Source organism: Mugil cephalus, chromosome 1 (assembly GCF_022458985.1).
Source record: "Mugil cephalus isolate CIBA_MC_2020 chromosome 1, CIBA_Mcephalus_1.1, whole genome shotgun sequence".
Classification (NCBI taxonomy): Eukaryota; Metazoa; Chordata; class Actinopteri; order Mugiliformes; family Mugilidae; genus Mugil; species Mugil cephalus.
The window spans coordinates 5,345-25,762 of NC_061770.1; the positions used below are offsets into that span (position 1 = coordinate 5,345).

General features: G+C 40.8%; 1 protein-coding gene and 1 long non-coding RNA gene across 2 annotated transcripts; both read right to left on the reverse strand.

The window, feature by feature from the left end:
- Window positions 1–4,991: 4,991 nt before the first annotated feature.
- Window positions 4,992–8,599, reverse strand: LOC125011359. The gene is made up of 2 exons (XR_007113181.1): window positions 6,498–8,599; window positions 4,992–6,247 (listed from the first exon to the last, which is right to left on the reverse strand). It is a non-coding gene; the product is annotated as an uncharacterized LOC125011359 (long non-coding RNA).
- Window positions 8,600–11,665: 3,066 nt separating this feature from the next.
- On the reverse strand, window positions 11,666–16,821 carry icmt (isoprenylcysteine carboxyl methyltransferase). The gene is made up of 4 exons (XM_047578408.1): window positions 16,571–16,821; window positions 15,961–16,049; window positions 15,555–15,724; window positions 11,666–12,008 (listed from the first exon to the last, which is right to left on the reverse strand). The coding sequence occupies exons 1-4, from the start codon at window positions 16,787–16,789 to the stop codon at window positions 11,839–11,841; spliced, it is 648 nt and encodes a 215-aa protein (XP_047434364.1). The 5' UTR covers window positions 16,790–16,821; the 3' UTR covers window positions 11,666–11,838.
- Between the last annotated feature and the right edge of the window lie 3,597 nt (window positions 16,822–20,418).

The following is a 20,418-nucleotide window of genomic DNA, read 5'->3' on the forward strand; positions in this document are numbered from 1 at the left end:
CTGAAATTAGTAGGTGGAAATAAAACTTGTATATCTCTACCCCTTTCTCATGTATTTATATATAAAGACAAAAACTAAATACAGCTTTAAATAAATTAGCCGAGCCATTTATAGAGATAATAATAATCCATTGGTTTTATATAGTGCCTTATCATAGACACTCAGCACTTTACAATTGAATGCATTATTCATTCACTCACACAGTCACACTAAACAGAGCTGCCCTGGGGCAGACTGTCGGAAACGTGGCTGCTAATCCGCGCCTACGGCCTCTCTGGCCACAACCAAACATCACTCACGAGAAATAGTACACCAGTGGCGTTCACACTGGGAGCAAGGTGGGTTAAGTGACTTGCCCAAGGACGCAACGAAAGACTAGGGACAGGGCGGAATCAAACCTTTCAGCTCTATTGCTACCCCCTGCCATCAGAAAACATGGGGAGGTCAGCAAAAAATCTTTATCATGATAAAGTAGGACATACACCCATTTAGCTATTCCTAATTCCTTTAATCCCACTTGTAGTGTAGATTTGTACAAGCATTGTTTGACTGCATGTTTACATTTCTAATTTACATTCTTTAATGTAGTTATTGTTTTATGTTTAATTACTTCTACCTGAAAAAAATCACAAAGATTTATTACATTTCAGTAAATTTTATTTGTATTTGCATTCGTTTTGTCTTTTGTGCTGTTAAGGAATACCAATTTAGGCTGATCAGTCTCCATTCCCGTCAATCTCTGATTAAGAATACAAATGCTTTATTACAGGGTTGTCTGGAGGCTAACATCCACATGTCACTTTTTTTAAATAAGATAACTTACCATCAATTACTTAAACAAATTAAAGCCAGATCATCTTGCATTGGGGAATACATTAGCGCTAAAGTTGATACATCTGCGCTTCAACAAGGAATCAATTATGAAGTGATGACTCTTAAAGTGTTCTCTGCACTGACAAGAACAAAGCAGTGGTCGCCAACACTGGTAGATCTTAGAAACATTCCCTATAAATCCCCCTCCTTTCCCCTCGGAGAGAGCCTGGTGGCCTCCTCTGCGCCCAGCCTTTGAAATGTGTATCACACGTTTAATGTCTTTACATGCGTTGAAAAATGTCCCAATTAAAATCAGTAGGAGAGTAAGAAGTGCAGTTGTGTTTCGTGTTATTTTGTTCAATTTTAACGATACAGAACAGCTTGGAAAAGAAACTGCTTATGAACTAACGATCGGAGATTTCACATACGTGAGTGTGCATGCACTTCTACTTCCGAAACACAGTGGTTGCTATGGGGATCGATAAGTTTGATTTAATGCACTGGGACGTTTTCCACAACTGGTTCACAGTTGGTATGCTTTCGACTTCTTTCTCAGAGCCTCCGCCATGCCAGCTGACAACTTTGCCGTCTATCAGTTGTCCCCTGCTAGTGCAGTATATTATCATTTTGCGATGCTGGATTTTTTTTTATGCACTGTTATCTCATGATAACGACTTATTATCTTGTTATCTCGATATAACAAAGGTTGTTTTCTCGTGATAACGAATTAATTAATAATGTGTTCGTCTTGAATTTCAACCTACAAGAGCTGCCATGAAAGGCTTCCGTGGCCTACCGTAAGTCACACTTTACGTTAGTTTGTTTACTTGACTGGAAGCCATTCGTGGCAGCTCTTGTAGGTTGAAATCAAGACACATAAAAAAAAGAAAAATCCATGGCCGTTCTCGGCTTCCGTAAGATCGAGGGTGAAAGTAGTTTTATAACTGACAGATAAATAAATCATGTTGAAAGCGTTTCAGACAGGAATTTTGTTGGTGTAATTTATTGTTTGTCCTGTCCTGGCGCAAGGGACATTTCTTGACGTCTGTGAACCAGTTGTGGAAAACGTCCCAGTGCATTAAATCAAACTTATCGATCCCCATAGCAACCACTGTGTTTCGGAAGTAGAAGTGCATGCACACTCACGTATGTGAAATCTCCGATCGTTAGTTCATAAGCAGTTTCTTTTCCAAGCTGTTCTGTATCGTTAAAATTGAACAAAATAACACGAAACACAACTGCACTTCTTACTCTCCTACTGATTTTAATTGGGACATTTTTCAACGCATGTAAAGACATTAAACGTGTGATACACATTTCAAAGGCAGGGCGCAGAGGAGGCCACCAGGCTCTCTCCGAGGGGAAAGGAGGGGGATTTATAGGGAATGTTTCTAAGATCTACCAGTGTTGGCGACCACTGCTTTGTTCTTGTCAGTGCAGAGAACACTTTAAGAGTCATCACTTCATAATTGATTCCTTGTTGAAGCGCAGATGTATCAACTTTAGCGCTAATGTATTCCCCAATGCAAGATGATCTGGCTTTAATTTGTTTAAGTAATTGATGGTAAGTTATCTTATCGAGATAACAAGATAATAAGTCGTTATCATGAGATAACAGTGCATAAAAAAAAATCCAGCATCGCAAAATGATAATATACTGCACTAGCAGGGGACAACTGATAGACGGCAAAGTTGTCAGCTGGCATGGCGGAGGCTCTGAGAAAGAAGTCGAAAGCATACCATTTCCATGAGGAATGGGAAGAGGAATTTATTTTCACCATGGTGAAAGACAAGTGTGTTTGTATGTTGTGCCACCAAACTCTAGTGCTGTCTAAAAGAGGAAATCTGGAGCGGTACCACAACACCAATCACAACAAATTCAAAGACAGTTTCCCCGCCAAGAGCGCAATCCGTGCTAGGAAAGTTGCTGAGCTCAAAGCGCGGTTGAAAGCCCAGCAGTCGCTTTTCACTAAACCTGCTGCTCAAAATAAGGCTGCGACTAAAGCTTTTGTGAACATTGTGAATATTTTTCACTACAGTTTGATGAATCCCCGGATGTAATGGACACAGCACAGCTTGTTGTATTTGTCAGGATGGCGTTCCCGGACTCTACAACAAAAGAGGATCTCCTCACTCTTTTGCACTTGAAGGAGAGAACAAGAGGTGAGGATATTTACAATGTGTTTAAAAAATATGCCCACGATAATGACATCCTGATTCACAAACTGGTGGCAATTACCACTGATGGAGCCCAAACGATGCGCGGCACGCATGCTGGATTTATTGCGCTGTGCCGTAATGACAATGATTTTCCCAACTTCGTGAATTACCACTGTGTCATTCACCAGCAGGCCTTGGTGGGGAAGGTCGTGACCTTTTCTCATATTATGACTCTGGTGGTCAAACAGAACTCAATTAAAGCAAAAGCCCTTCAGCACCGCTTATTCAAGGCGTTATTGGATGAGCTCGATGCCGCGTATGGAGACCTACTCCTCCACACTGATGTCGGGTGTTTGAGTCGTGGCAAAGTGCTGCAGCGATTTGTTGATTTGCTGCCCGAGATAGACTTTTCTGGAAACAAGGAACGAGGAGCATGAGGAGCTGTCAGATGATCAGTGGCTGCTGGACCTGGGGTTTCTGACAGACCTGACGGCAAAACTGAATTCACTGAACAACGAGCTCCAGGGAAAAGACCGACACCTGCCCCACATGATAAGCGCAGTGAATGCGTTCAAGGCCAAGCTCAGTGTTTGGAACACACAGCTGAAAAACGGGAGGCTGTCACAGGCCATCGGTGACAACGTCGCTTTTGACCCTGAGCAGTACTGTGTTCACCCGGACAAAGTGGCAGCAGAGTTCAGTCAGCGCTTTGGTGAATTAGAGGTCATGGAAGACGTTGCTGCATTCATCTTAAACCCATTCCTGATCATTGATGTAGAACAGGCAGCAGCCAAATTTCAGCATCTATTTGCTCTGCCTAGTGGAGTTGACATGGAGATGGTTGATTTGCAAAATGACACTAAGCTGAAAGTAAGATTAGGGGACAGTAACTTTTGGGGAATTGTCAGCAGGGAGAAGTTTCCCCTCATCACCTCATGTGCACTAAGACTGAGTGCCTACTTTGGATCCACTTACCTCTGTGAAATGGCGCTTTCACACATGAAAATAATTAAATCAAAGTACAGCAGCCACCTTACTGACAAACACCTCATAGACTGTCTCAGACTAGCTGTCAGTAGACATGAGCCAAACTAGAAAGCACTCACACACAGTATTCAGTCACAGCCATCTCAATAACCTGGGTCAGTAACATGCCAGTTTTGAAAACTGATGGCAATGTGAAAAGTGATGATGCATAAGATGGTACATAACTGCACTGAGCTTATTTACACATTATTTTTGTTAAAACAGAATAATAATAAATTTTCTTTATATATATTTTCTAAAATGCCGATGTTATGTTACTTGCATTGAGTGGATAAGTATAACCCTGCACATGATCTGTTCACTGCTAATGTGTTTTGTGCCTTTCCTGATATGGAGTTTGTGTGTGTGGGTTCTTGTACAGCTATCTTTCTGAGAACCAGTTTAAGTTTTATACCAACAGATTGTGGACATTTGTGTAAAGTGAGAACATTTTGGCCGGTCCTTTAACTTTTTGGCCTCACTTTTGGTTGTTTTGAAGGTTAAAACTCAGTTTTAGGGTAAAGGTTACAATTAGGTTATGGTTAGGGTTAGGGTAAGGCATCCAGTTGAGATGGTTAGGGTTAGGGTAAGGGGCTAGGGAATGCATTATACCAATGAGTGTCCTAACAAAGATGGCCATGAAAGAAAGTGTGTATGTGTGTGCTTTTTTGAATAACTTAGAATTAGAAGAAGTTGATGTGTTGATGAGAAGCTATGGTTTGATATGGTTTTGATATGCTCGTTACAGTGTTTTCTTTGTTACCAATTAGCCTGAATAAAGGGGTCAAGTTGAAAGAACAATCTGGTCTGTTCTTTCAACGCTTCAGTAGGTAGATCTTGCCTCTCACCAAGGTGGAGGTCAGGGATCTTGGCCTTAAAAAGGTTGGAGACCACTGCTTTAAAGGAATCCAGTTCTTCATCTCATGTTGAACATCAACTGGCTCAGCCTAACAAGATCACCTAATGGAGAACTATACAGACAAACAGATATGTTAAGTAATGTATGTGTTTTAATTTACTTAATATACAGCAGGTAAAATAAGTATTGAACACATCACAATTTTTCATAGTAAACACATTTCTAAAGGTGCTACTGACATGAAAATTTCACGAGGTGTCGTAACAACCCATGTAATCCATACATAGAAAGAAACCATGCCCCAAAGGGACAAAAGTCCTTTTCCATTTTTTTTTTTGGATAACTTAGAGGGAGTTGTGTGTTTTGCTATCATATTTGCCAAAAGTGTGTACTTTTTAGCACATTTTGATATTTTGATATTAACTCCGATCTCATAACACTACACTATTTCTGCACTGTATAATCTAAATGGTTACGTTGCTACCATTAAAGGACAAAAGTGTTCTTTCATAAACGCCCTAAAAATACACTAGCTTGTATTTTTGATGATTATGGTTTACAGATAACAAAAACCCAGAACTTCGTGTGTCGTGAGAAGTCCTTTGGAGACCTGGTTCATGGGACCACGGTGCGTCTGTGCATGGCTTCAGGACTCAACAGGCAGACACACTATATTTGAAATTTACATCCCTCCCTTAGCCGATAAGGAAACACCACTGACGACACGATCCACACCACTGTTGCTATACAACTGACCAAACATCCACATCACCTTGGACACTATTTTGCCAACTACTTTTGTATATTTTCATAATGCTAATTCTGTACATTATTTGATCACACTGCTTATTTTTATGTTACTTTAATTTAATCTCATTTTATTTATCTTTGTTGTGGTTTTATGTTTACTTTTATGTGCAACAAACCTATGGTAAAAAAAAATTAAACATTACTTGAAACCAACAAAAAAAGAAGTCACATCTGAGGGAGTTGAGGATGCTATTCTTTTTCTGCTCCACTGGACTCGCTCACACAGAGGGGGAATGCTGCTGTGAGGATCATGTTTTTTTCACTTGTGCATTGCACAGTGAATTCAACACCATCCAGCCCCAGTTACTGAGAAACAAGCAAATAGAGATGGGAGGGGACTCACACCTCATTTCCTGGATAGTGAACTATCTCACTAGGAGACCTCAGTTTGTAAGACTGGGGAACTGCACGTCTGGGATTATCATTAGCAGCACTAGCCGCCACAGGGGTATGTGCTCTCCCCTGTCTTATTCACTCTTTCAGATAAGACTGCAATTATGGGGTATATCAGGGATGAGCAAGAATAGGAGTACAGTGAACAACTTAATTTCATGGTGCAAACCACCTTTGGCTCAACAACTTGACTGGAAGCCGTTCGTGGCAGCTCTTGTAGGTTGAAATCAAGACACATAAAAAAAAGAAAAATCCATGGCCGTTCTCGGCTTCCGTAAGATCAAGGGTGAAAGTAGTTTTACAACTGACAGATAAATAAATCATGTTGAAAGCGTTTCAGACAGGAATTTTGTTGGTGTAATTTATTGTTCGTCCTGTCCTGGCGCAAGGGACATTTCTTGACGTCTGTGAACCAGTTGTGGTTCACAGCTAAAACAGCTAAAACCAAAGAAATGGTAGTGGATTTTTGGAGGTCCAAGCCTCACCTGCATCCTGCAACCATCAGCTGGGGACAAAGTGATACAGAAGGCAGGCTCTGCAGTAGGGGCAGAGCTGGAGTTCCTAACATCGGTGGCAGAGGTAAGGACCTTGAACAAACTCCGGTGGTTTATGAATAATGTTCACCACCCTTTACAACAGGGTTTCTTAATCTTTTTGACAGCTGGGCCCAATTTTCCCTATACAAAGTGGCCCCAGGCCCATTCAAACATTAACACTTTCATTTTAATTGATCTGAGTCTTGGTTTGATTTGTCTTTTTTTACAGTTTAACAGGGGGAGCGTGTCATGGGAGGTGCTTTGGAGACCTGGTTCATGGGACCACAGTGCGTCTGTGCATGGCTTCAAGACTCTATAGCCAGATTTCTATACATGGCCTAACTCTGAACCACTCCGCAACGCCCACTTTAAATTGCTATTACCATTGCTAGAAGGTGGGCTGAATGAGGCCAAAGTTTTCAGGGTACTTTTTAGTACCTGCTCTATACTGGGTCCGAAGTAGGTGAATTGGAGCCGAAACTGTGACTTGGAACGCTGCTTACTACTGAATGGTCAGACAAAAATCATCATGATGTTGCGTCGGGTACAAAGCAGGATGTTTTGACTAGAGAGCTGGATGTTTTTGACTAGTAGTAAGCTGCTCACTTCGCTTGAAATATCACCAAAAAAGGAGGATCGCAAACAGCATGCCTTCAAGATCATCCACGTGTTATAGTGTTGTTATGGCTGCTCCTGGCTCATGGGTGTGGCTAAAGTCCATAAAACCAGGGGGAGCGGGGTCACTCCTAAGCAATGGAAAAGGCAGTTACAAAATGGTGGTGAGGTGTGGAGTGGTTTAGAGGTAGGCAGTGTATGGAAATCTGGCTTATGGGTTGACACGCTCCGTTGGCATTTACATCCCTCCCTCAGCTACAAGGAAACACCATGCGACACGATCCATGTGAAAGCGGTATAACTCTGTGCCTGGCTATGAGGTAGCTGGCTTTTAAAGCACACTTTACGTTCCCAGACAGCGTCACAATCAATTTTTTTCTGTATTTGTAGAACATTTTCCTTCCTCTTGAAAAAATTCACCGTCTTTCCTACTAGGGTTGGATGTTTTCCAGTCATACACAGAAGATGGTGGGCATAGTAACAGTAACTAGAAAATTCCCTCTAGGAAATTTTGAAGGGGCTACGGGAGCTAATGCCGGGGGTAGCGTCTCTGTCAACATGGGAATTAGCACAGTTAGCCTACATTTAGCACAATTAGCTTATGGTTAGCACAGTTAGTTTACAGTTAGCCTGTGTGTGAGAGAGTAACACACAGTTAGAGTAGTGTACATCCTACGACTCTTCCTGAGTGTATCTGTAACAACATAAAGTTTCCTGTGTGTTTGTGTGTGCCGCGCTTGCGTGCACCTGTGTGCTTATGTAGCTCTAATAACAAAAAGTTACATGTGTGTGGCGCGTGCACGTGTGTGTGTGTGAGAGGAGGGTGCGCTTGCGCGCCCATATGCTATAATCAAAGTTACCTATGTAGTGTGTGTGTGTTGTTGTAAGTTAGCACATTTAGCCTACATTTAGCACAGTTAGCTTACGGTTAGAACAGTTAGCCTGTGTGTGAGAGATTAATGCGCGATGTCACGCGCATGTTCCTGTATCCCACCTTCCTGTGTGTATTTGTAACTATAATAACATAAAGTTACTTGTGTGTTTGTGTGTGTGTATATCTGTAATTACAAAGTTACCTGTGTGGGTGGGGAGGTGTGTGTGTGTTGGTGTGTATTGTTGTAACATAAATGTATGGGACACAGGGATCAGCTGTATTAACAGCAGAGACAACTGATGAATGAACTGGTCTCAGCTGTGGCCCAGAGCTGGCTCTGTGGTTGCAACGCAAGGTGGTTGTCAATGATGACGGAAGCGTGCGGAGCCGGGACACAGAGATTTCCCCCCTTTTCGCTGGTCTTACATTTGGGCTCACTGTGACAAAACAGTAGATCCTATCAGAAAAACAAGCAGACCGTGGGCGTCGTAAGACCTTCCTGAAGACTTTGATATGTTTTTTGTCCTTGTAGAGTAAATATTTTGGACACACTCGCGAGTTAAAGGCAAAGGTCCTTCTCCTTTTCTCAGAAAATCTTTACATTGGAGTGAATGGAAAGCAGAGAGATAATCCAAAAAAGCATTGAATAAGGTCAGCTGGACTTGTAGAATTTCTTGAAGACGTTTCGCCACTCATCCGAGTAGTTTCTTCAGTTCTGATAAACTAGTGGGAAATTGAGGTTTAAATAGGAATAAACTCTGTGGGTAACACCCACCAGAAACTTGCTTGACCAGAAACTGGGGTCACTAATTACCATAATGGCTGATACTTACCTGGCCTTGAATGGGGGGAACTGTGTGCCTAGGCTAACTTATCCTATGAATAGAGCTCTAACGAGGCCATTGTCCATGGGAACCTGGAGGCTCAATGTGTGAATGTTGTTGAAACTTCTTGGGGACAGAAGTCAAAACTGAATTATAAATAGTTGGTAAATTAAATCTCAGTCCACCTCCACTGTTTAGAAAAGGTTTCTCCACTTTGACATAGATGGCTTCCTTAACTCCTCTCTCAAACCATTTGTCCTCTCTGGCCAGGACTTTGACATTGGTATCCTCAAAGGAGTGTCCTTTGTCCTCTCTACATGGAGGAAGTAGAGGCCAGAGCTCTGGACACCTTTGCAGGTTCCACTCCCGCCCACTGGTACAGATATGTGGACGACACCTGGGTTAAAGACAGAGGAGGTGGAATCCTTCACTAAACACATCAATGCAGTGGACAGCAACATCAAGTTCACCAGGGAGGACATCAGCGGGGACTGTCTGGCCTTTTTGGACTGTTTGGTGCGTGTTGAAGAAGATCGAAGCCTCAACGTAGAAGTATATAGGAAACCCACACACACAGATCAACACTTGTTATTTGACTCACACCACCCTCTGGAACACAAACTGGGAGTCATCAGAACTCTCCAGCACCGAGCACAGACTGTCCACACTAGACAGGAGGGCAAGGACAAGGAGGGAACACACTGGACAAACCCTCAAGACATGTGGATATCCCAACTGGGCCTCTGTCAAAGGCTCAAAAAGATATCCCAGGAAGGACAGGGAAGAGGAGCACAACAAAAGGAAGAACATCACCATCCCCTACATAGCTGGTGTATCAGAGAAACTAAGGAGAATTTTTGGTAAACACCGCATCCCAGTTTATTTCAAGCCTGGAAACATACTAAGACAGAAACTGGTCCACCCCAAAGACAAAACACCTAGACAGAAACTGAGCAATGTAGTGTACGCGGTTCAGTGTAGCGAGGAATGTACAGACTTGTACATTGGGGAAACAAAACAACCCATCCACAAGTGCATGGCCCAACACAGGAGAGCCAGCTCATCAGGAAACGACTCAGCAGTCCACCTCCACCTGAAGGACAAAGTACACTCCTTTGAGGATACCAACCTCAAAGTCCTGGCCAGAGAGGACAGATGGTTTGAGAGAAGAGTTAAGGAAGCCATCTATGTCAAAGTGGAGAAACCTTCTCTAAACAGAGGAGGTGGACTGAGATTTAATTTACCAACTATTTATAATTCAGTTTTGACTTCTGTCCCCAAGAAGTTTCAACAACATTCACACATTGAGCCTCCAGGTTCCCATGGACAATGGCCTCGTTAGAGCCCTATTCATAGGATAAGTAGCCTAGGCACACAGTTTCTCCCCTTTCAAGGACAGGTAAGTATCAGCCATTATGGTAATTAGTGACCCCAGTTTCTGGTCAAGCAAGTTTCTGGTGGGTGTTAGCCACAGGGTTTATTCCTATTTAAACCTCAATTTCCCACTAGTTTATCAGAACTGAAGAAGCTACTCGGATGAGTGGCGAAACGTCTATAAGAAATTCTACAAGTCCAGCTGACCTTATTCAACGCTTTTCTGGATTACCATGACCTGGATGACTGAGAACCTTCACAGACAAAGCAGAGAGGTACTTTACTGCGAACAGAGGCTCGCAGTTGAAATTCTGTACGTCTCACTGCTTTGCAGAGCACATTGTGAGAGACACAAAAAGTTTGCGGAAAAAATCATGTGTCTAGTGTGTAAATTGCGGCCGGGCGATTTCACACACGTTCTCTCATTCCAAGTACCAACATTCCGCACTCTAAAACAAGATTTTTCGAAAAAGATCATGGTCATTGAACCGTGATTGATCAACAACGATAAAACCTATCAAAACGAGATGATAATGCACCAATACACAAGGCTTGTGTCTACATTTTAAAGTTTAAGACTTACGTTTAGCGACTTACGTCGCGATAAATTCGTATTTCGGAAAGAAAAGTAATAGCACACCGATCCAGATCAAGCCGCATGTTTTGATATGGGACGAAAAGAAGGAGGAGCTAATGCCGGCGTACCGTCTCTGTCAACATGGGAGTTAACACAGTTAGTCTACATTTAGCACAGTTAGCTTACAGTTAGCACAGTTAACACACTTAAACCACATTTAACAGTTAGCTTACCGTTAGCATAGTTAACCTACATTTAGCACAGTTAGCCTACATTTAGTACAGTCAAACCACATGTTGCACACTTGACCCACATGGCGCACAGTTAGCACACTTGACCAACATTTAGCACAGTTAGCACACGTTTAGCACAGTTAGCTTAGAGTTAGCACAGTTAGCCTGTGTGTGAGAGAGTAATGTGCGCTTTTGTACGCATGTTTGTACATCCTACTACTCTTCCTGAGTGTATCTGTAACTGTAATAACATAACCACCTGCATGTTTGTGTGTGCGCATGTGTGTTTATGTGTGTGGCGCGCTTAAGCGCGTGTGCCTGTGTGTGTGGCTGGGTGGGTGAGGGTGAGGAATGTGTGTGTAACTGTAATCACTGTGTGTGGGTGAGGAGGGCAACCTTGGCCATCACAGTTAGCCTACTTTTTTTATTTAGTACAGTTAACCCACATGTAGCACACTTGACCCACATGTCGCACAGTTAGCAGACTTAACCCACATTTGCCTGAAAGAGTGGCTGCATGTCACCAGTAAGTCAGTGAATAATTATATATAAATGTTCTGAGTGTGTTAATTGTTGTTTTTTTTGCAGACTTGTTTTTTTTCTGTGCCTTGAACCAGTGAAATGGTTTTTGGTCTTTTCGTGCTGTTTTTATTTTGCTTTTTCCTGGACTTTTTGTTTTTGGCTGTGTTGTTGGTTGTTGAGTTCAGCGGAGCGGCCGTTGCGTCCATTGGTGTGTTCCTGCGATCAGCTGCTAGCGCTGGGGTGCTGGGGATGCCATGGAGTGCCGTCTGTATTCACGGGGAATGTGGGGCCTTTGGCGGTGGAATGGAAGGACTGCGTGCACTTCATGGGACCCAGAGGGAGTGTGTCATGAGAAGAGCTTTGGAGACCAGGTTCATAGGACCACGGTGCATCTGCGGGCAGACACACTCCGTTGGCGTTTACATTCTTCTCTCAGCAGACAATGACAAGGAGACACCATGCCATGACACAATCCATGCTGCTGTTGCTATGCAACTGGCCAAACAACCTCACCCCAACTATTTTTGTGTAGTTTTTCATGGTGCTAATTTGGGCTGTAAAGTCCTAGTCGACTGGTCGACTTATTGGTCGATACATTCTGGGACGACCAAAATTATGATTGGTCAATTTTTTGCCGTGTTAATTTCATACAGTCCCCCCGTTTTCACTATTTTGGATTAGCCCAACCCACTAGACAGGTAGACTGAAGAATGTCCATGTTATTCAACGTCCGGTGGTGCTGAATGTTTACTTTTATTTTGCGTTTCATTAACAGTGAGTCGTCCTCTACCATCCATGTCAAAGACATCAGCAGTGGGGCAGAATTTTACCAAAACAGATGGCGGGAAAAAAGTCGAATGCAAAATTTGCAAACAATTTGCATATCACAGCTCGACTACAAACATGGTGTATCATCTAAAACAATATTTCAAATGTTTCAATATTAGAGGCTATTAATATCATATTAAACATATTTCAATATTTTAGTCAAATAATCGTTCATTCGTTTTATAACTGCAGGCGCAACAATGGTAGCATCCCTCAGATACACCCAGACCACGCTGGATGTTGACCACACAATTGCACCGTGCCCACTGTTTGTAAGCTATTATTTTGAGCCATATATTTCGTTTCAGTTTATTGCTAAATAAACTTTTATGGTTCCATTTTATTATTGTGCACATTTATTTCTATTTATTGGATTTGGGGAGTTTTTTCTTTTTTTCGGCAAAATGCGCAATTGCGACTTGCCCACAGTTTTTTTCAGTAATGCACAGCTTTAATTGACTTTTGTGTTTAATTGCCTTCTTGTGCTGATATCGGTAATCATGGGCTATTATATTGCGCAGATGCAACGTGAATCAAAACGCTGTCAAAGCCGTCAGAGTCAACCGCCTCCCTGTGAAGAACCAACTGGATTATTATAGTTCATCATTTCATTATCATTATAAGTACTACATGTGTTGAAGCTACTGGCTGCTGAATTCCCCTCAGCTTAAATAGAATTTCCATCTAATCTGATCTAATTTCTATGCACTCAGTACTTGATTAGGCATATGTTTGAATGACTGAATATAATACTGATGTGTGCCCAACATTTCCTTCCTGGCAGAAGTGTGGATGGGTGATTGAAAGTGCGGTTCAACATGCCTCTACTGTTGGACTGCACAGCGCTGAGCCTGGTTCGCAAGATGGCACGGCCTGTACCCCAGGAATTGTAGTGCTAGTGTAGTCAATGGAAAGAAGTGGTCACATGCTGTCCATATTTTATACTGTCTATGGCTCAGGCCCTGGAAGTTCCCACTTGGCTTCAATGAACTCTTCAGACATGGATGACACCATGGGGGGGTTGTCTACTGTATTTACAGTCATTGCTTAAAAACACTTTCTCTTTGCTTGGGACTTTAAAGGGGAAATGAAAGGTAAATGTGTTGGTCCTTGTACTGTGAACCATATCCAAAATAACACCTTTGCTAAAGTTAAATATTAAAACTAGCTTGCTACCAAGGGAGTCGCCAATTTAAATGTGACGTCATTGACTACATCACAGAGTTGGTTGGATCCTTCAACTTCGGAAGACAGTGAAGCATTTCTGATGAAAATAAAATGGAAAGACACACGGAGACCGAAACAAAAGCATTTGGTTAGGCTTTTGAACCGTTACGGCATGGGAACTGAGTAGTAGTAGTACTTAAGGTGGAAGAAATGGGGGAGCCGGGGGTTTGGGGAAAAGAAACTGAACTGAACTGACTGAAATAGTTATGAAAATATTATTTGTCCTACTGCAGGTATTATTTATTGGGAGATTGGGACTGCACATGGTAAGAAGAGAGGCAGAAGAAGTGATGCACCCATCATACCTAGTGTCTACTTTATAAGTCTATGAGGGCAGTGCTATGATTTTGGGTTGCTGCAGTTGCTCAGGTCTAGGTTATTCAACATTAGGTGCCCAAAGAATGAGGTCAGCTGACTACCTGAATATACAGTACGACCGGGTTATTCCATCATTGTTTTTTTCTTCCCTGATGGCACAGGCATGTGACAAGATGTTCCAAGATGACAATGGCAGGAGTCCTCTGGCTCAAAAGAGGCTTGTGAAAGAGTGGTTAAGGGAGCATGGGATATCATTTTCCCATTTGCCACCACAGTCCAAACCTTCATCCCATTTGAGAATCTGTGGGATATGCTGGAGAGGGCTAAGGAGTTTTAATCAAGTGGCTCATAGCTTTGCCCACCATATCATTCTAATATCTTAACTGTGATTCTAAGAATCATAAACTGTTTAGCAAACAAGTAGTATTCTCTACAACTCCTATTTTGTACACAATGGTCTTCAGTAACGGAACTGGTGGTCATATTGTTGTTTGCCTACAATACAACATAGCACAGTCAATGAAAAGACGGCCCATTCATATATAAATATTGTGTCTATCTGTGGTCAGTAAAGTCCTTCAGACTTCATCCATTCATTCAGTGTTCCCTTACCAAATGCAGAGGTAGCAACTGTTAAAATCAGACATCACTGAAATGTATGTAACATGTCCTGCTGCTTGTCTCCTTCGTTCCATAACTGAAATGGATATTCAGGGTAACTGAGTTTAATTAATTTTAATTCATTACATTTTTTAACTGTACTGCTAGTATCTATCATGGACATAAAAAAAGGAGATTTTCATACAAACACTATTTCCCCACTTTGAGATAAACAAAGGATTATCTTCTCTTATGCAATATTAACTGGCATAGTGGTGCACAAGTGAACATGCAATGCCTATAAAATGACTCAGCCCCCTTGGATGTTTTCCCCATTTGCTCAGTTTATAAATATCATGTCAATATAATAACCACACAAATTGCACAAAATCTTCTCTCATGCCAAAGTGAAAACTTATTTTTTACAAGTTAATGAACATTAATTAAAAATATAAAGTGGTAAATAAGAGCGAGGGTTGATGACAGCCGTCACCAGGTATTCAGAGTAATGGAAGAATGACAGGGAACACATGTACCTGCAGAGAGCAGCCATTACTACGCAATTTTAGAGGTCACCCCTCTAAAGTGACCTAATTTGACAGAGGTCCAGCTAGTAGATGACAGCGGTGTCAACCTGAGTGCAGTTGATATGTGTCAAGTGACTGTAGTATAAAAACATCCATTTCTGGGAGGTCCATTAGTAGTCCTACTAAAATTAAAACATGAAGACAAATGAACACTCTGAGCAACTCAACAGTCTGGGAATGCTTCTCAGTAGCTGGCCCTGGATGGGTTGTAAAGGTAAAGGGGGATATAAAGCGAAAAATACAACTAAATCCTGACGATAATCTGACTCAGTCTGCAAGAGGACTACAACATGGGAGAAGATTTATTTTCCAGTATGACACAAACCCGAAGCATACAGTAAAAACGGCATTGTAATAATGGTTAAACTGATGTCAGACCTGGAACTGTCAGCTTCTCCACAGTGAACTCAATCCATGATGAGACAGCAGCCAGAGTGTACTCTACACTGTGGTTGAGCAGGAATGAATCCAGAGAGAGACTTCGAGGGTTGATGACAGCCGTCACCAGGTATTCAGAGTAATGGAAGAATGACAGGGAACACATGTACCTGCAGAGAGCAGCCATTACTACGCATATTCATCTTCAAGACTGAGCACATTCTGCAGTCAAAGATTCCTATTAAACTTAGTTCCCTGAATCAGTAGTTAAGAACATGTCAAAACAAGTCTTTGGGGACATTGTAGGAAGCATTTATTTTAAACAGGTAGAGAATTCTAAAATATGTATTCCATATTATGAAATACAAACACGTATATGAAACATTTAGAGAGCATACAAACATACCAGCCGAAATGTCTCCAGGTGGTTTCAGAAAAGCTTATAATTAAGCCGCACCCGAAAGTCAGTCCTAGAAAGCAGGCTCTCACAGCGACCTAAAGCAAGCAAGACACTCAGGTTAACCAAGTACAATTACGACCCGATTAATTTGTGCCAGAAGCCTACTTTAGTACTAAATCATTGGTGTAACGTCAAATTAAACAAAGCTCGTCGACACTAAACAATTTCTGTAATTGAGGGTTTGTCGCATTCTTTCCAATGCCAACATTTCTAAATAAACACAAAACAGATTAAATCGTAATAACCAGTAAACCGCCATGGTGTCACCTGGTTTCATTATTCAGCGCATCTCTGCCAGCGGTCTAATGCTAAATAGTGTATAGGATTAACTAACTACGTACGTAAAGCTGACTAGCTAGCTAGGAGATTAAGTTAGCCAACATTAGCTAGAGAACACTTAACTTTAAAAGGAAAAGTAAATTAAGTCCGATACTCCATTTCACTTACTGTATAGTCTGCATTAGTTGAAACATATGAGACTGGACAGCACTATTGTCGCGTGTTTTTTGAAAATGAGCGCAAATTCCAATCAAACCGGGAAGTTGTCAACGCTTACCTTATAAAGAGGTCCCCTGTATATGATGAGCAAGAGGCCGTTTATAACTGCAATGTGGATACAAATCGCAATTTTCCCCAGAGTCTCCGTCAGATAATCAAAGACCCAGTCAAAATGTCCAAACCAAGTTCGGATTAGAGGGATTACAACAACGCTGAGCCCTAAAATAAACGCATTTACACTGACTCTACCTTCTAACACTAACTTACTGCCTGCCATGTTGGAAGTACTGTGCTGCTAGTTTCTTCTTCTTCTTCTTGTTTTTGGGGGTGGGTTATTGGCGGTTGGCAAACAACTTGGCATTACCGCCACCACCTGGTACGGAGTGTGGATCAGGTTGTATATTACAACGGCTCAAAAAAAACAAAACAAAAAAACTAAATAAATCTTTTCAATCAATTAATTTTTTTTTGCTTTTCGCGTGCGGTTTTGTGAAGGATTTATCGCAAAAAAAAAAAAAAAAACCGCATCTTTGCATAAGCCGCATGGTTCAAAGCGTGGGGAAAAAGTAGCGTCTTATAGTCTGGAAAATACGGTAGATATTTGGTTAGATTACAAGAATTTAAGGTTTGTTTTAGAAAACATCAAATGGAAATTTAGTTGTTTTACGTTGTTTTTAACGTTTAATTACAAACATTTTACATTTTAAAATGATGGAATTACCAATAAAGATGACAAATTAACATTGTAATATGAATAATAATGCTAAGTTACAGAAATGTGCTCTTATTAGTTGGTTTTAATGGCATTATTTTATTTAAAAAGGCTGTATATGACTATATTAGATGTAATATAACAGTATACAACAATAATTTGATCTTTTAAAAACATGTCAAAAAAAAATGAGACTAAGCTGAACAAGAAACGTTACAATTTCTCATTCTCAGTAACTGTAACAGGTAACCATTATTACAGCAATATTCAAAAATCAATTCAATTAAAATGACTGGTTATCAAACAAAAAAAAAACAGTAAAATTCAACTGAACTGGTTATGAAAGAAAAGTTAAAAAAAAAGAAAAAAATAGTTGAGTTACCAATTTACAGACAAGGCATCCATAACTTGGTCAAGTCACCATACATCCACAACATTGATTAGAAACTTCGTCAAACCTCACTGGAAATTAATCCATACTTTATCCAGACAGTTGACGAGGTGTGGTATCCATACTTGAACTACTTGTTGACCATTGTGAAGTTGCAGTTTCTGAGCTGTAACCACCTGAAGAGAAGACAGAAAAAAATAGCTGTTTTAAAAATAATAACAGCTAAAAACAGTTTAAGAGGCAGGACCAGGATAAAGGTGCAAGATACAGCCTTTTCCAAAACCACAGCAGTCACACGAGTCCCACTATAGATGACACCGTTGCTTTGGGACAGATAAGCTTGTGAGATCTTAACATAACACACTACAAAGAAAACTCACACCAGACTGACTATACATGGGAACTAAATGAACAACATATTCTTGTGGGGAACTATTGCTACTGCTTTTACTGTCACATTGTAATCTTTCAAACTCCAGATGACCCTGAGTCAACAGTGCTACGCTTAAGTGAAATTACTCTTGTCCCACAAAGCTTGTACACATGCAAATGGTAATAATCTAGTTTCTGCTCAGACTTCCAACATTTCATGCTCCGTCTTGCTTGTTTCACTTTATACAATGCAAATGCTGGCATATAGGACACATCATGAGGTGTAACAATAAATTATACATGCTGGTCCTGCATCACAAACACGAGCTCAATCTGTCTGAATTCAAGTGCCTCACCTTGGTTTAAACACAGAAAGAGTACCTTCTCGTACTGAGTGCCTTTCCACTGCACCTTGGTAGCTGCTCAACATTGGGTTCTTTGACTAAAGTTTCTCCTACTGTGGAGCGCACTGCTTCACTGTACAGTTCAGCATGGAAAAGAGTGGAGTTCTTAACCACAAGTTTATGCCATGAAATCAACTCTCACCACAGATCAAACTATTTGTTTTAAAAAAAGAGTAACTGGTTGAAATAAACCATTACCAAATCTCAGTATCATTTCTAAAACATTTGTTCTCTCTTCTTTGGAAGAAAATCCACTTAAAATGTCTCACTAGCGACACCTGCAAGTGGAGGAGTAGGAGCAGTCTGCGTGGAAAGAAGATGCTGACATTTTGACACGTTCCATAAAATCCAGCTTCCCATCCTAGCCAGAAATCATGCCATTTCAAGTCACACGGTAAAGGTTACGTCCAAACAATTAGTGAAAATGTAGAAGAGGGTAATAATCGAATATTGTTCATTGTTACAGCTCTAAACAAATGTTGTTCCTCTTTCTCTCCGCCTGTGTCAGTTAGTTCACAAAAGCAAACGTAATGACTCACTGTTACGTGACAAGCTAACGTTAGTGTAAATAAAATAAAAAGTGGTTGGTCTGGATGACTACTAACAGTCATAGATATATATCTATGACTAACACTGGCAGACACCATGTGAAGACGACTCCGCCGCCACCGCCGGCCATACTTTTGTCATCATAGTTAGCTAACATTTCAATTGACGACATGCTAGCGCTTTTGCCCACTGAGTAAAGTCAGACACATGGTGGTGAATAAAGCTAATACTACTCAGCGTCAGTTTAATACTTGCCTTCTGCATTCGTCCTTCCTCCAGCCTCGACATTAGCTGCAGTTTGCTCCAAGTTTCTGTCACCAAACGGGAACAGCTGCGTGGTGGTTGTTGACCTTGTTAAGCGTAACGTCAAAGACGGATGTTCAGTGTCTCAACAGCCAATGGTCTTCTTCTTCTGTCTCTTCTTCTTCTTCTTCCTTTCCCCTCTTCCTCCTCCTCCTCCTCCTCCAACTGTTTCTATCGACCAATCCAAACGAGACCCGCACTTTTCACAGTACGCACTCCAATGACATGTCGCGTTAGTTTTTTTCTTTTGTGTGTTTGTGCAGGGAGACGTTGCAGCAGTAAAATGTCTCCTGATTACACGCGTTTTGTTCAGACATGCTGTGAAATAATTCAAGACGTTGTGATTTACTGTGGATTGTATATATGTATACACAATAGCCTACAATAGTTATTTTACTATTAATTTCTCAGTAATTTTAAAAGATTTTTGGTAACACTTTCTATGAAGGTTGTATTTATAATGCCCTATGAATGCACTCATAATGTTTTATAAGCTGTCTATAAAGCATTATAATGGTCATTATTACCATCTACATATTACATACATATTCACAAGTCGTCATAACCAACTTCATGATGCATTATGACAACTGGTTATGAATGATTATAATTTTAATCTGAATAGTGCATTAAAAATATGTCAATATCTGCCTAGTCACTTGTTAATGTTATGATGCATCATAACTACTTTGCTTTGCTAAATGTGCATAGTGATGCATCATGAGTTTTGACTTCGCCTATAGTGCTTTATATCTGTAGCTATAAGTATATGTAATAAAGTTATAATAATGTATACATCTCCCTACAGCACACAGTCATAAACAGCTATGCAGTATCATAAGTGCTATTTGTCAGCGCTAAGTAAAGTGACAAGAATATGACACTATTATTAACAGATATAAGTTACTATGAGTAATTAAAAGGTGCAATGAACTAAGTACCGAGTCTGGCATCTTTACCCCATATGCACAATGTTAATATCATAGGTGTTATTTGTCAGCTTTAGGTAAATTAGTGCAAATGAGGTGTTGTGGATATAAGACTATTATAAACAAATATGAGGCACAATGAAATGAGAGCCTGGACAGTAAAGACAAAAGGAATGCATTTAGTTCACTTTATTTTCATTTAAACCAACACACATAATCAGAATGATTATCAATGTTCTGAGCATA

Bases quoted from the DNA above. Each gene is read 5' to 3' on its own strand.
- icmt (XM_047578408.1), bottom strand. From the start codon at position 16,789: ATGGCAGGCAGTAAGTTAGTGTTAGAAGGTAGAGTCAGTGTAAATGCG. The intron at 16,050-16,570 runs GTAAGCGTTGAC...TGCTTGCTTTAG, and splicing joins ACAGGGGACCTCTTTATAAG to GTCGCTGTGAGAGCCTGCTT. The intron at 12,009-15,554 runs GTCTGACATCAG...GTCTGCCCGCAG, and splicing joins GGAGAAGCTGACAGTTCCAG to ATGCACCGTGGTCCTATGAA.